At 44.0% G+C, this 15735-nt stretch overlaps 1 protein-coding gene across 3 annotated transcripts in view; it reads left to right on the forward strand.

Annotated features, from left to right (window-relative positions):
- The window catches only part of LOC118368557 (ALK tyrosine kinase receptor-like), a 45728-nt gene that overhangs the window by 14286 nt on the left and 15707 nt on the right, over window positions 1–15735 (forward strand). For all 3 annotated transcript variants that reach the window (XM_035752750.2, XM_035752751.2, XM_052497084.1), the window contains 4 exons: window positions 1396–1460; window positions 1775–1904; window positions 7359–7456; window positions 13510–13602. In XM_035752750.2, the coding sequence (XP_035608643.2) occupies window positions 1396–1460; window positions 1775–1904; window positions 7359–7456; window positions 13510–13602 (386 nt within the window). The remainder of the gene's footprint in view (window positions 1–1395; window positions 1461–1774; window positions 1905–7358; window positions 7457–13509; window positions 13603–15735) is intronic.

Consider the following 15735-nt stretch of genomic DNA (forward strand, 5'->3'; position numbering starts at 1 on the left):
GGCGCCTTTCGGAACAGGTGTATATATACTGAGATCATGTGACAGATCATGTGACACTTAAATAAAGTCCACTTGTGTGCAATCTAACTAATTATGTGACTTCTGAAGCTAATTGGTTGCACCAGATCTTATTTAGGGGCTTCATAGCAAAGGGGGTGAATACATGTGCACACACCACTTTTCCGTTTCAATAAAAAAAATTGAAACAGGTTTTTTTTTTTTATTTCACTTCACCAATTTGGACTATTTTGTGTCCATTACATGAAATCAAAATAAAAAATATATTTAAATTACAGGTTGTAATGCAACAAAACAGAAAAAACTGCCAAAGGGGGTGAATACTTTTACAAGGCATTGTATATCCTATCACAACAATTATCATTTATTTGTGTTTATGAAGGTCTTAGGTGACATTAGAATACAATACAAAACTATTTCAAATAACACAATAGTATTGTCATTAGTTTATGTTACTGTAGGCTTTATGTAAAACACAAATGCAAGTGTTTCAAGTGTCTTTGTTACATCTATGAAAGCATGTGTTGGAACGTGGGAACAGCACATTTTTATATCTGCAAAAAAAACAATACCCCAACCACCAAGACTCACGGTCAGCAAGACGTGCGGTCAAATGATAAAAACATCAGTAGCCTAAACATCATTATAAGTGCCAAGTGTGCTTGATAAATAGTGAAAATCTGCACAAAAGCAATTATAATGAACATACGTGTCGATATAACAGCAGTCAAAAATAGTAAATTATTGTCAGCACATTTGTGTGCCTTTTCATGCAATGGCATCAGTTGGAGCATGTCCATGTCACATCAACAACAAAAGCTTGTGAGTGCGTTTCTGATGTTGTCTTTGCTTAAGATGTAGGGCCTGCTCCCTCAATGAAGACGTTTTATTCCAATAATCGTCAAGTAGCATAGTCACTGGCTTGTTTTGTCCAAGCTGTCCCCTTCTCCCTCCTGTCTCACCGTTTCATTTGGTGGCTCAGTGCGCACCGTTCTGGCTTTTTTTGTGCTTATGCCTCAGAGTTGTAGATTCAGGCCGAGGCTCAAAATCAGAAGAATATGCATCAGATATGTCATGATTCATTTCACGAATTCAGGCTGTTCTGAGGGAAAAATGGGGATTGAGGGGGGGTGCAGAAGGTGTTATTCATGTTTTGTACATTCAGTGTAGATTTATTTAGGGGTGCATGACTAAAAATGGCAGAGTAGTAAAAATAAATAATTAATGAGCAGTCCAAATGACTGCTTTAGCAGTTCTAGTGTTAAGCATATGTTGATAAATTAGCCCCATTGTGTAGATTGCTCCCTAGTACTGTGAGACATCGTCTATGTTCTTTCTGAATGACCTCATTGTATTTTCTGTGTACGTCTAATATAGACACTCCCTGAGGTGTGCTCTGAGCAGGATGAGCTCGACTTTCTCATGGAGGCTCTCATTATCAGGTAACACACACACGTACACACAAACTCACACACAGTCTCACACACACATACAAGCTTTTGGTTGAAGAAGTATTACAAACATGCTCCTACCATGGCAGACCATTCTTCCACAACCATGTAATAACTTTTTATTTCTGACCCCCCCCCATCCATCACATTCTCTTTACTCCTTCTTCCTCCATTGTTTATTCTCTCCTCCCTCCTTCCGGCTCTCCTCCCTTCCTCCCCCTCTCTCCTTACTCCATTCCCTATCCTCCCTCCCCCTTTTCTCCATATTCCTTCCCCCACTCTTTTCTCTGTCTCTTCCTCTGCAGTAAATTCAGCCACCAGAACATAGTGCGGTGTATAGGGGTTAGTCTTCAGGCCCTGCCACGCTTCATCCTACTGGAATTGATGGCTGGAGGAGACCTCAAGAGTTTCCTGAGAGAGACGCGGCCCAGACTGGTCAGTTGAGTTGCTTGCTTGTTCCGTATATTTCAATTATAACAGTGTGTTAGTTGATAGCATTATTACTTTAGTTCACATCGTAGGTATTTTTGCGACATGGAAATGTTGCCCTAAGTGTCTTGCTCACAACAGCAGGAGATGGTTCCTTGGACCAGATATTTCTGAAATATTGAAAAGTGTGTTTGACTACATTTGCCAAAATATAACAAGAAGGTGCATGCACAGAGAGGGCCAAATACACAAGCTACAATGTGTTCTTTGTTATTCTTGGTTATGGGTCTTTGCTTGCCATCATTAGGATAAACTAGTAAGTACCGAACAAAAGGTACTTAATTTTGTCCTTGCAGGGGAACACATTTTTGGGCTGTGGAGAACCTCTTTATATTGGTTCTTTGTATAGCCAATGATACTGTATGGTTCTTCATTACACTGCTATAACCAGAGGGTTCTTCATTACACTGTTAAAAATGTCCCTGCTACTGGTTGTCGTGAAAATACAGTACATTTTAGGAGCTGGATTAAGATATTATTGCTATAAGGGACAGTATGCTGCTGTATTCTGATTAATTGGGGGTCAATTTTAGGATTTGAACTCCAAACCTCTTGGTTGCCAGTGAACTGAATTGCCAGTGACCTGAATTTAAAGATAAGAACCAATAGAGTCGGACATTCTGTAATTTGTCCCTATGGGGGAACCCTTTTGGGTGCGACATCGAACCCTCTCACAAGGAACCATGGTGAGGTTCTTTGTTTTGTCCCTGTAGGGGAACCAAATTGCTTTCTGCAAAGAACCCTCTGGTTACAGGATTTTGTCATATGTCCCTATTGGGGAACCCTTTTGAGTTCCATTTATAACCCTTTCATGCAGAACCTTCTGGATCCAGGTAGAACCAATGACAGGTTATACAGCTACTATAGTAATAGGATACTAAAGATGCGCTTATGTCAAACAATGTTCGGTATGGCAGGTAGCCTAGTGGTTAGAGTATTAAACTAGTAACCACAGAGGTTGCCAGATCAAACCCCGAGCTTACAAGGTAGAAATCTGTCATTTTGTCCCTGAAAAAGGTAGTTCCTAGGCCGTTATTGAAAACAAGAATTTGTTCTCAACTGACTTGCCTCGTGAAATAAAATTATAAAAACGTACCCGGTACTGGTCGGTACCTTTAAGTGTGGGGTAAGGCCCCAAGGTAACTGTCCCCCACCCTGTAATTCTTACAGAAACCACTTTGTCACCATTTTTTCCCAATACCTTCTCTTGCTGCTACTAATCTAGCTCAACTAAAAATGTTATCTGTCTCATGGGTCGCTCCACCTCAAAAAGTGCAAAAAAACTATTTTCTACACACCGTCTCAGATTGCGGTGAAATCATTTCTGTAGTTGTTGTCCTTTAGTAGTGCAGCAATTCGACCATGAAGGCCTGATTAACGCAATCTCCTCTGAACAGTTGATGTTGAGATGTGTCTGTTTCTTGAACTCTGTGAAGCATTTATTTCGGGCTGCAATCTGAGGTGCAGTTAACTCTAATGAACTTATCCTCTGCAGCAGAGGTAACCCTGGGTCTTCCTTTCCTGTGGCAGTCCTCATGAGAGCCACTTTCATCATAGCGCTTGATGGGTTTTATGACTGCACTTGACATTTTCTAGATTGACTGACCTTCAAGTGACTGTTGTTTCTCGTTGCTTATTTGTGCTGTTCTTGCCATAATATGGACTTGGTCTTTTACCAAATAGGGTTATATTCTGTATACCACCCCTATCTTGTCACAAAACAACTAATTGGCTCAAATGCATTAAGAAGGAAAGAAATTCCACAAATTAACTTTTAACACCCTCCCGTCAATAGAGGATGCCTGGTTTCTTTTCAAAAGTGCTTTCCTCTCCATCTTAAATAAGCATGCCCCATTCAAAAACTGTAGAACTAAGAACAGATATAGCCCTTGGTTCACCCCAGACTGCCCTTGACCACCACAAAACATCCTGTGGCGTTCTGCATTAGCATTGAATAGCCCCTGCGATACGCAACTTTTCAGTGAAGTCAGGAACCAATATACTCAGTCAGTTAAGAAAGCTAAGGCTAGCTTTTTCAAACAGAAATTTGCTTCCTGTAGCACTAATTCAAAAAAGTTCTGGGACACTGTAAAGTCCATGGAGAATAAGAGCACCTCCTCTCAGCTGCCCACTGCACTGAGGATAGGAAACACTGTCACCACCCCTAAATCTATGATAATCGATCATTTCAATAAGCATTTTTCCACTGCTGGCCATGCTTTCCATCTGGCTACCCCTACCCCGGCAAACATCTCAGCACCCCCTGCAGCTTCCTATTCTGCAACAAAGCCTCCTTCACTCATGCCGCCCTCGTAAAACTGACTATCCTACCGATCCTTGACTTCAGCAATGTCATTTACAAAATAGCCCCCAACAATCTACTCAGCAAACTGGATGTAGTCTATCACAGTGCCATCCGTTTTGTCACCAAAGCCCCATATATTACCCACCACTGCGACCTGTATGCTCTTGTTGGCTGACCCACACTACATATTCGTTGCCAAACCCACTGGCTCCAGGTCATCTATGAGTCTTTGCTAGGTAAAGCCCAACCTTATCTCAGTTCACTGGTCACCAAGGCAACACCCACCCGTAGCACGCGCTCCAGCAGGTATATTTCACTGGTCATCCCCAAAACCAACACTTACTTTGGTCGCCTTTCCTTCCAGTTCTCTGCTGCCAATGACTGGAACGAATTGCAAAAATCGCTGAAGCCCGAGACTCTTTTCTTCCTCACTAACTTCAAGCACCAGCTGTCAGAGCAGCCCATCTAACTACTTCATCTCCATACTGTATTTTTATTTTTTTATTTTGCTCCTTTGCACCCCAGTATCTCTACTTGCGCATTCATCTTCTGCACATCTATGACTCCATTGTTTAATTGCTATATCGTTATCACCTCGCCACTATGGCCTATTGTATTGCCTTACCTCATTTGCACACACTGTATATACAGTCGTGGCTAGAATTTTTGAGAATTAAACAAATATTAATTTTCACAAAGTCTGCTGCCTCAGTTTGTTATGTTTGCAATTTGCATATACTCCAGAATGTTATGAAGAGTGATCAGATGAATTGCAATCCATTGCTGCCAGTACGATTTCACCTAAATGAACCATTTATCGGATCATCAAGAAATTCAAGGAGAGCGGTTCAATTGTTGTGAAGAAGGCTTGAGGGTGCCCAAGAAAGTCCAGCAAGCGCAAAGTTGATTTAGCTGCGGGATCGGGGCACCAGCAGTAGAGAGCATGGTAGGATGGTTAAACTGATCACAGATTTAATCTCTCCACTGAAGTCTCACTTTGTACAAGTAGTACCTAAATGGTTTCACTGACCTTTCTTGGTCAGTCAGTGACAGCGCTATGTTTAACTTTTCAGGTCTCTCGATAAGTGTTTAAACGTTAGCTACCTTTTCCAAAAATAACAGTGTTGAAAATGTGTTTTGCAAAGTTGGGTTACTTTGCTGTAATCATCATGTCTGATTTATGATTTCCCTATCTGTTGGAATAGGTCCAATTTAAAATATTTAGATTGAAAGACTTCCACACTACAGTCGTGGCCAAAAGTTTTGAGAATGATACAAATATTCATTTTCACAACTCTAGAAAGTTTTGAAGAGTGATCAGATGACATGCAATTAATTGCAAAGTCCCTCTTTGACATGCAAATGTACTGAATCCCCCAAAAACATTTACACTGCATTTCAGCCCTGCCACAAAAGGACCAGCTGACATGTCAGTGATTCTCTCATTAACACAGGTGTGAGTGTTGATGAGGACAAGGCTGGAGATCACTCTGTCATGCTGATTGAGATCGAATAATAATTGGAACCATTGTTCTTCCTCTGTCAACCATGGTTACCTGCACATGAACACGTGCCATCATTATTGCTTTGCACAAAAAGGGCTTGACAGGCAAGGATCTGACTGCCAGTAAGATTGCACCTAAATCAACTATTTATCGGATCATCAAGAACTTCAAGGAGAGCAGTTCAATTGTTGTGAAGAAGGCTTCAGGGAGCCCAAGAAAGTCCAGCAAGCTCCAGGACCGTCTCCTAAAGTTGATTCAGCTGCGGTATCGGGGCATCACCAGTACAGAGCTTGCTCAGGAATGGCAGCAGGCAGGTGTGATTGCATCTGCACACACAGTGAGGCGAAGACTTTTGGAGGATGGCCTGGTGTCAAGAAGGGCAGCAAAGAAGCCACTTCTCTACAAGAAAAACATCAGGGACAGACTGACATTCTGCAAAAGGTACAGGGATTGGACTGCTGAGGACTGGGGTAAAGTCATTTTCTCTGATGAATCCCCTTTCCGATTGTTTGGGGCATCCGGAAAAAAGCTTGTCCGGAGAAGACAAGGTGAGCGCTACCATCAGTCCTGTATAATGCCAACAGTAAAGCATCCTGACACCATTCATGTGTGGGGTTGCTTCTCAGCCAAGGGAGTGGGCTCACTCACAATTGTGCCTACGAATGCAGCCATGAATAAAGAATGGTACCAACACATCCTCCGAGAGCAACTTCTCCCAACCATCCAGGAACTGTTTGGTGACGAACAATGCCTTTTCCAGCATGATGGAGCACCTTGCCATAAGGCAAAAGTGATAACGAAGTGGCTCGGGGAACAAAACATCGATATTTTGCGTCCGTGGCCAGGAAACTCCCCAGACCTTAATCCCATTGAGAACTTGTGGTCAATCCTCAAGAGGCGGGTGGACAAACAAAAACCTACAATTTCTGATAAACTTCAAGCATTGATTATGCAAGAATGGGCTGCCATCCGTCATGATGTGGCCCAGAAGTTCATTGACAGCATGCCAGAACGGACTGCAGAGGTCTTGAAAAAGAAGGGTCAACACTGCAAATATTGACTCTTTGCATCAACTTCATGTAATTGTCAGTAAAAGCATTTGACACTTATGAAATGCTTGTTTTTGGCCACGACTGTATACTTTTTTTCCACTGTATTATTGACTGTATGTTTGTTTATTCCATGTGGAACTCTGTGTTGTGGTATGTGTCAAACTGCTTTATCTTGGCCAGGTCGCAGTTGTAAATGCAAACTTTTTCTCAACAAGCCTACCTGGTCAAATAAAGGTGAAATAAATAAAAAATAAAAAATAGACCAGCATGGACCAGTTTGAAATGTATGCTGTTTTCTTCAGCAGGGTCACCACTGACAAAGAACCCCTCAATAGCCTTTTTTTTTTGAGTATAGGGGTACTTTATTGAGTAGATTAAAATATTTCAGTCTGAAAGCTAACAGAAGAACAAAAGTGTTTGGCTGCTCTGCTCTTCAGTACATCCGTCTGTCTGTCTGCCCACCTGTTTGTGTCTCTGTATATGTCTCTCTGTATGTATGCGTATGATCTCTCCCTCTCTGTCTGGTATGTCTCTATAGGAGCACCCCTCTAGTCTCTCCATGGTGGACCTGCTCAACGTGGCCAGAGATATCGCACAGGGATGCCAATACCTGGAGGAGAACCAGTTTATACACCGGTAGGCCTTCTATGGTAGAAAAACATACATGGACTTACACTACAAGACCAAAAGTATGTGGACACCTGCTTGTCGAACATCTCATTCCAAAATCATGGGCTTTAATACAGAGTTGGTCCCCCATTTGCTGCCATAACAGCAGGGCAGAAATTTGACGAACTGACTTGTTGGAAAGGTGGCATCCTATGACGGTGCCATGTTGAAAGTCACTGAGCTCTTCAGTAAGGCCATTCTACAGCTAATGTTTGTCTATGGAGATTGCATGGGTGGGTGCTCAATTTTATATACCTGGCTGAAATATCCAAATCCATTAATTAGAATGGGTGTCCACATACTATTGTGTATTTATAGTGCACATAGTGTTCACATATAGTCAAACCAGCATAATATGCAGTGTCAGACACATACTCTTTCTCACACACAAACTCATTTTACCCACTTACCCACTTATACATACCAGCACACATACGTGCGCACGCACACACAAACAAACACACAAAGACACAGACCCCACATTCACACCCTCTCAAACAGTTGCAAACACTTTCTCAAACTACAACAACATATGGGTGTCCACATGCACTCACCGGCCAGTTTATTAGGTACACCACCCGTTCACAAAAAGTCACAGTCACCCTGCACATTGCCCTATCTGGACAAGAGGAATAGCAATCTAAGAATGTTGCTTATTGACTAAAGCTCAGCCTTCAACACTATAGTACCCTCCAAGCTCATCATTAAGCTTGTGCCCTGGGTCTGAACCCTGACCTATGCAACTGGGTCCTGGACTTGCTGACGGGCCACCCCCATGTGGTGAAGGTAGGGAACAATACCTCCGCTATGCTGATCCTCAACACAGGGGCCCCACAAGCGTGCATGCTCAGACCCCTCCTGTACTCCCTGTTCACCCATGACTGCGTGGCCACGCAGTCAATCATCAAGTTCGCAGTCAACACAACAGTAGTAGGCTTGATTACCAACAATTAGAAGACAGCCAACCGGTAAGGAGGTGAGGTCCCTGACGGAGTGGTGCCAGAAAAATTAAATAACCATAACCCTCCCAAAACCCTGCCCCGTGGTCGAACCCTCAGGAGGCCTCACACCGTATACTCTTGCTGGCCATCGATGACCCAGGGGGGAGGGATGAGCTTAGAAACAGAAGACAAAGGACTGTGAGACACAGGCTTAATCCTAGACATAAGGTAGGGTGAATAAGGAGGGTACGTGGATGGGAAAAGGACTAATGCAACGGGGGCCAGTTTGCGGGACTCCAACTGAAGGGGCAGGTCCCGAGTGGAAAGCAATACCCTATGCGGTAGCGGAGAGCAGGGGTCCAACGACGATCCGCTTGTCGACGATACCTGGAGTTGGTCTTGAGAATTGCCGCCTGAGCTCTTCTCCAGGTACGTCGACAGCAGCAGACAAACAACTGGGCCGAGGGTACGCTGACCTCCTGCTCTTGTTCCGGGAAGACTGGAGGTTGATACCCCAAAGAGCACTCAAAAGGAGAGAGTCCTGTGGCCGAACAGGGAAGGGTGTTCCAGGCATACTCCACCCAGACCAGTTATCGGCTCCAGGTAGTGGGGTTGGTTGAGACCAGGCATCTCAGGGTGGTTTCTAGGTCCTGATTTACTAGCTCCGACTGGCCGTTGGATTGGGGATGAAATCTGGAGGACAGGCTGGCCAACGATCCAATAAGGGTGCAGATTGCCTTCCAGAACTGAGACGAGAACTGAGGATCCCGGTCGGAGACCACGTCCATGGATCGGGAAGATGTGCTGCACCATAAGCTGGGTCGTCTCCTTGGCTGAGGTTAGTTTGGGGATAGGGATGAAATGGGCGGCCTTGGAGAATCGATACACTACCATCAGAATAACAGTGTTGCCATCAGACGGAGGGAGCACAGTGACAAAGTCCAGAGAGATATATGGACCAGGGACGATGAGGGACAGGTAGTGGTTTAAGGAGGCCCGAAGGAGCTTGCTGTGGAGTCTTGTTCTGAGCATGAGGTGATGAATGCAGAAATGTCAGGAATCACTGTGGGCCACCAGAAACATTGTCGGATGAAGGCTAGGGTACGACGGGAACCTGGATGACAGGTCAGCCTTGAGGAATGAGCCCATTCCAGAACCCGGGACCGGATAGAGTTACGAACAAATAACCGGTTAGCCGGGCCCCCTTCAGCTTCCGGCTGGGAACGTTGGGCCTTGCGAACCAAGGTTTCAATCCAATGAAGGGGCAAGGCATAAGGTAGTGAGAATGGTTTCCGAGGGTGTGGCAGAGGAGGCAGAGGAACTGTATATGCAGGAGAGGGCGTCCGGCTTCACATTTTTGGACCCTGGGCAGTAGGAAATGGTGAAGTTGAAACTGGTGAACAATAAAGCCCACCGGGCCTGCCTGGAGTTAAGGAGCTTGGCTGTACTGAGATATTCCACATTTTTACAGTCGGTCCAGACCAGGAAGTGCTGTTCTTTCCAGCCAATGCCTCCACTCCTCCAGCTCCAACTTGACAGCCAGGAGTTCTCTGTTGCCAACGTCATAGTTCCTCTCTGCCGGACAGGATGGCCCCCACTCCAACATCACAAGCATCAACCTCTACCACAAATTGACGGGATGGATCCGGATGGACGAGGATGGGTGCTGTGGTGAACCGATGTTTCAGGTCCACAAAGGCTTTGTCAACCGCTGGAGACCATGTGAGCGGTAATTCGGGAGAGGTGAGTGCCGAGAGGGGGGTCGCTGAAGTTCTGTAGCCCCGAATGAAACGGCGGTAGAAATTAGCAAACCCCGGGAAACGTTGCAACTGCACCCTGGACGTAGGCTGAGGCCACTCCACCATCGCTTTCACTTTTTCCTGATCCATTTCCATCAGCGATGACATATCCTAGATAGGAGATTGTTGAGTGGTGAAACTCACATTTCTCGGCCTTCACAAACAATTGGTTCTCCAGGAGATGCTGAACGACTCGTCTATCATGAAGAACGTGTTATTGGGCAGACCGGGAAAAAACAGGATGTTGTCAAGGTAAACAACCATGAAACGGTTTAGCATGTCCCGGAGCACATCGTTTACTAGAGCCTGAAAAACACCGGGGGCGTTGGTGAGTCCAAACGGCATGACCTGGTACTCATAATGTCCACTGGCTGTATTAAAGGCTGTCTTCCACTCATCTCCTTCGCAAATCCAAACCAGGTGGTAGGCATTCCGAAGGTCCAGTTTGGAAAAATGGTGGCTCCCTGGAGTGGTTCGAAGGCCGAGGAGAGGAGGGGTAGGGGATAACGATTCTTGATCGTTAAATCATTAAGACCCCGGTAGTCAATGCACGGACGCAGGGTCTTTTCCTTCTTCTCCACAAAGATAAACCCAGCGCCGTGGGGGAAATGAGTGACACCTGGAGGGGGTGGAGACAATCACAATAGAGATTGCATCATCTGTGGATCTGTTGGGGCGGTATGCAAATTGGGGGGGGTTTAGGGTTTCTTGGATAATGGTGTCAATGTGAGCCATGACCTGCCTTTCAAAGCACTTCATGGCTATAGACGTGAGTGCTACAGGCCGGTTGTCATTTAGGCAGGTTACCTTAGTGATCTTGGGCACAGGGACTATGGTGGTCTGCTTAAAACATGTTGGTATTGCAGACTCAGTTAGGGAAGGGTTGAAAATGTCAGTGAAGACACTTGCCAGTTGGTCAGCACATGCTCGGAGTACACGTCCTGGTAATCCATCTGGCCCTGCGGAATTGTGAATGTTGACCTGTTTAAAGGTCTTACTTACATCGGCTACGGAGAGTGTGATCACACAGTCGTCCGGAACAGCTGATGCTCTCATGCTTCAGTGTTGCTAGCTTCAAATCGAGCATAGAAGTAATTTAGCTCGTCTGGTAGGCTCGTATAACTGGGCAGCTCTCGGCTGTGCTTCCCTTTGTAGTCTGTAATAGTTTGCAAGCCTTGCCACATCCGACGAGTGTCAGAGCCGGTGTAGTACAATTCGATCATAGTCCTCTATTGATGCTTTGCATGTTTGATGGTTCATCGGAGGGCATAGCGGGATTTCTTATAAGCATTCGGGTTAAGGTCCCGCTCCTTGAAAGCAGCAGTTTTACCCTTTAGCTCAGTGCGGATTTTACTTGTAATCCATGGCTTCTGGTTGGGATATGTATGTACGGTCACTGTGAGGACATCGTCATCGATGCACTTATTGATGAAGCCAGTGACGGATGCTGTGTACTCCTCAATGTCATCAGAAGAATCCCGGAACATATTTCAGTCTCTGCTAGCAAAACAGTCCTGTAGTTTAGCTTCTGTGTCATCTGACACTTCTTTATTGACCGAGTCACTGGTGCTTCCTGCTTTAGTTTTTGCTTGTATGCAGGTATCAGCAGAATATAATTATGGTCACATTTGCCAAATAGAGGGCGAGGGAGAGCTTTGTATGCGTATCTGTGTGTGGAATAAAGGTGGTCTAGAGTTTTTTTTCCCCTCTGGATGCACATTTAACATGCTGGTAGAAATGAGGTAAAACGGATTTAAGTTTCCCTGCATTAAAGTCCCTGGCCAATAGGAGCGCCGCCTCTGGATGAGCGTTTTCTTGTTTGCTTATGGCCTTATACAGCTTTTTGAGTGCGGTCTTAGTACCAGCATAGTGCCAGCATATAAATATATGGGGGATTAGAAATTATGGAGACAGTTGCATTGATGGAAGCCACAATCTATCCCCAATATTAAAGCTGATCCACCCCTTTAAAGAAAAAAGGAGAAAAACATATTTACAATAATTTACTCTATCTGCTGTCCTCCTTTAAAAAAATGTTTAACTTTTATTTAACTAGGCAAGTCAGTTAAGAACAAATTCTTAATGACAATAACGGCCTAGGAACAGTGGGTTAACTGCCTTGTTCAGGGGCAGAACGACAGATTTTTACCTTGTCAGCTCGGGGATTCGATCTAGCAACCTTTAGGTTACTGGCCCAATGCTCTAACTACTAGGCTACCTGCCACCCCATAAGAGATAGTGGCAGAAACATTATGTACAAAATAAGTTACAAATACTGGAAAAAACACACACAATAGCACAATTGGTTAGGAAGTCGTAATACGGCAGCCATCTCCTCCGGCTCCTCCTCTGGCACCATATTAGATTCACCTCGACAGAACCGCAGGGGAGAAGGTGAAAAGATTCAAGTCCCTCAGCGTACACATCACTGAAAATCTGAAATGGTCTACCCACACAGACAGTGTGGTGAAGAAGGTGCAAATACAGTTTGGCCCCTAAGAACCTCACAAACTATTACAGATGCACAATTGAGAGCATCCTGTCGCACTATATCACCGCCTGGTTTGACAACTGCACCGCCAGCAACCGGAGGGCTCTCCTGAGGGTAGTGTGGTTTGCCCAACGCATCACTGGCAGCACACTGCCTGCCTTCCAGGACACCTACAGTACCCAATGTCACAGGAAGGCCAACAAGATCATCAAGGACATCAACCACTTGAGCCACGGCCTGTTCAACCCGCTATCATACAGATGGCGAGGTCAGTACAGTTGCATTAAAGCTGGGACCGAGACACTGAAAAACAGCTTCTATCTCAAGGCCACCAGACTGTTAAATAGCCATCACTAGCCGGCCTCCACCCAGTACCCTGCCCTGAAGTTAGAAACTGTCACTAGCCGGCTACCACCCGGTTACTCAACCCTGCACCTTAGAGACTGCTGCTCTACTGTTCACTTATATAGTGGAACACTAGTCAATTTAATAATGTTTACATACTGTTTTACTAATTTCATATGTATATACTGTATTCTACTGTATTCTAGTCAATGACACTCCGACATTGTTCATCCTAACACTTATATTTTTCGTTCTTTTCCATTCTTTTACTTTGAGATTTGTGTGTATTGTTAGATACTACTGCACTGTTGGAGCCTAGGAACACAAGCATTTTGCTACATTTGCAATAATATCTGCTAAATATGTGTATGTGACCAATAAAATGTGATTTGAACACACACACACTCACCTCTGTAAGGTTCTTCTTGTCTTGTTACTTTGCAGGGACATTGCAGCTCGGAACTGCCTGCTGACCACCAAAGGACAGGGGAGAGTGGCCAAGATAGGGGACTTTGGAATGGCCAGGGACATTTACAGGTACTGCCATCACACACACTCTTTAAACCCAGCTACTATGAAGGTATAATTTTGTGGTCTGGCTGTCTGGGTTACTGCCTCTCGAGCACATGTACAATATACTGCTGCAAGCATGGGTCGAGTCTGGCCTACTGCTATTTCAGCACTCTCTCATTTACATTTCACCTTTATCCAAACATGACAAAATATGTAAAGAGTGGGACTGTCCCAAAACTTCGCCCCAGTCTAAAGTCGTTTGCACTCTGAAGCAGGTTCTCATTAAGGATTGGTCTGTATTTTTCTCCATTCATTGTTCCCTCTATCTTTACCAGTGTCCCAGTCCCTGTAGCTGAAAAATATCCCCATATTATGATGCTGACACCACCATGCTTCACAGTAGGGATGGTGTTAGATGGGCGATGAGCTGTGGCTGGTTTTCTCCAGACATAGTGCTTTGCATTCAGGCCACAGACCAGATGTGGTAACTCGTATGTCTAATGTTTAGTAAGGATGTTTGGTACAGTGGGACGTTTAGCTAGAGGGCTTTATAACTGAAAACATAGACATGTATCAACCGACGTGACATCAAAGAGTGCCAACCAACTTTCTGGTAGAGATTGCAATGATGAATGCTAAAATTGTTGCCCGTAATAAAGCCCAGTGCGCTATGATAAACTGTATCTGACGGCTTTAATGAAGTGAATTTCAGTCATAGTTTAGGACCAATAGGAACATTGACTGAATAATCTGCTTTCTACTATTTAGCGAGAGGCACTTCTATTTCTATTGAAGAAGCCAAATTTTTATTCTCAGCTTCTAACTCATCAATATGCTAATTAAAGACAGCTTTTTATGCGCTCTAGAGAACAATATATGCTTAGTTTAACCTGCATGCAGTACTAATTTCAGGTCAACAAAGTTTTTCTGTAATACAATGAAGGCAGACTGTAGTTCAGATAGAGCCTGGCCAACCGTGGCGGCAATAGCATACACAACAGTGTCAACGGCATACAAGTGCAGGTACTGTACTTATTTATATATATTTTTTACAGATAAGTCGATATTGTTAATGAAAACAGTTAACAAAGACCCAGAAGCGACCCATGCGGGACAACTTTCGTAATATCCAAGAAAACTGATTTAACACCATTCGTAGATATGCTTCGAGTTCTATCTGTCAAGTCATGTTTAAACCAGTTATATGTAGCCTGCTCTCGGCCAATTGAGGAATGCCTCTGAATTAGCAGTGAGTCATCAATAGTATTGAAAGCCTTTAACAGGTCAATGAAGATGAGCAGCACAATGCAGCCTTTTATCCACACAGTTAATAACATAATTTATAACTAGGGATGCAGCAGAGATAGTGCTGGTCTAAAACCCGACTGATGTACATTTAGGATACATTTCAAAGATAAGAAAGATCTTACCTGATAAATCAAGGCTTCTAATAGTTTAGCTAGACAAGAAGTCTAGCTAAACTAGGGTTTTAATTATTTAGGTCACAAGTGTCACCACCTTTGTTAAGGGGGAGTACATGGGCCGCCATCCAAACCAGATATAATTTTCAGGTAAAAAATATGGATTAATGATTCAACAATCAGAGGGGCAGAGAGCTGCAGCAAAAATGGATCAAGCATATCAGCTCCAGCTGATTTTCTTTTACATCAATCTTAAGCAAGGCATCTAGCACCTCACATATTGTAAATTGTTGAAATGAAAACAAAGATAAAATGAACTAGATGTTATTAACTTGATGTTATTGATCATGATTTGTTATTGAAAAAACGAACTTGCCATCACACACTTGGAGAGTTACTTATCCAATAAAACTCAGAGAATTCTTCAATGGAAACTTCTCTAACATCAGCTATGTACAGTGCGGCATCCCTCAGGGCCGCTGCCTTGGGGTGTTACACTTCTTTATTTTACAAATTATTTGCCACTTGTCTTACAAGAAGAGAAAATGACTTTATGCTGATGATTGCACAGTCTACACATCAGCACCTACAGGCACTGAGACTCTAAGCAAGGAGTTACAGTCAGTGTCAGAATGGGTAATTTGCAATAAACTGGTCTTAAATACATCTAAAACCCAAAGCACTGTATTTGGTTCAAAGTATTCTAGACCTAAACCTAAACTGCAGTTGATTATAG

Source organism: Oncorhynchus keta, chromosome 35 (genome assembly GCF_023373465.1).
Source record: "Oncorhynchus keta strain PuntledgeMale-10-30-2019 chromosome 35, Oket_V2, whole genome shotgun sequence".
In the NCBI taxonomy this organism is placed as follows: Eukaryota; Metazoa; Chordata; class Actinopteri; order Salmoniformes; family Salmonidae; genus Oncorhynchus; species Oncorhynchus keta.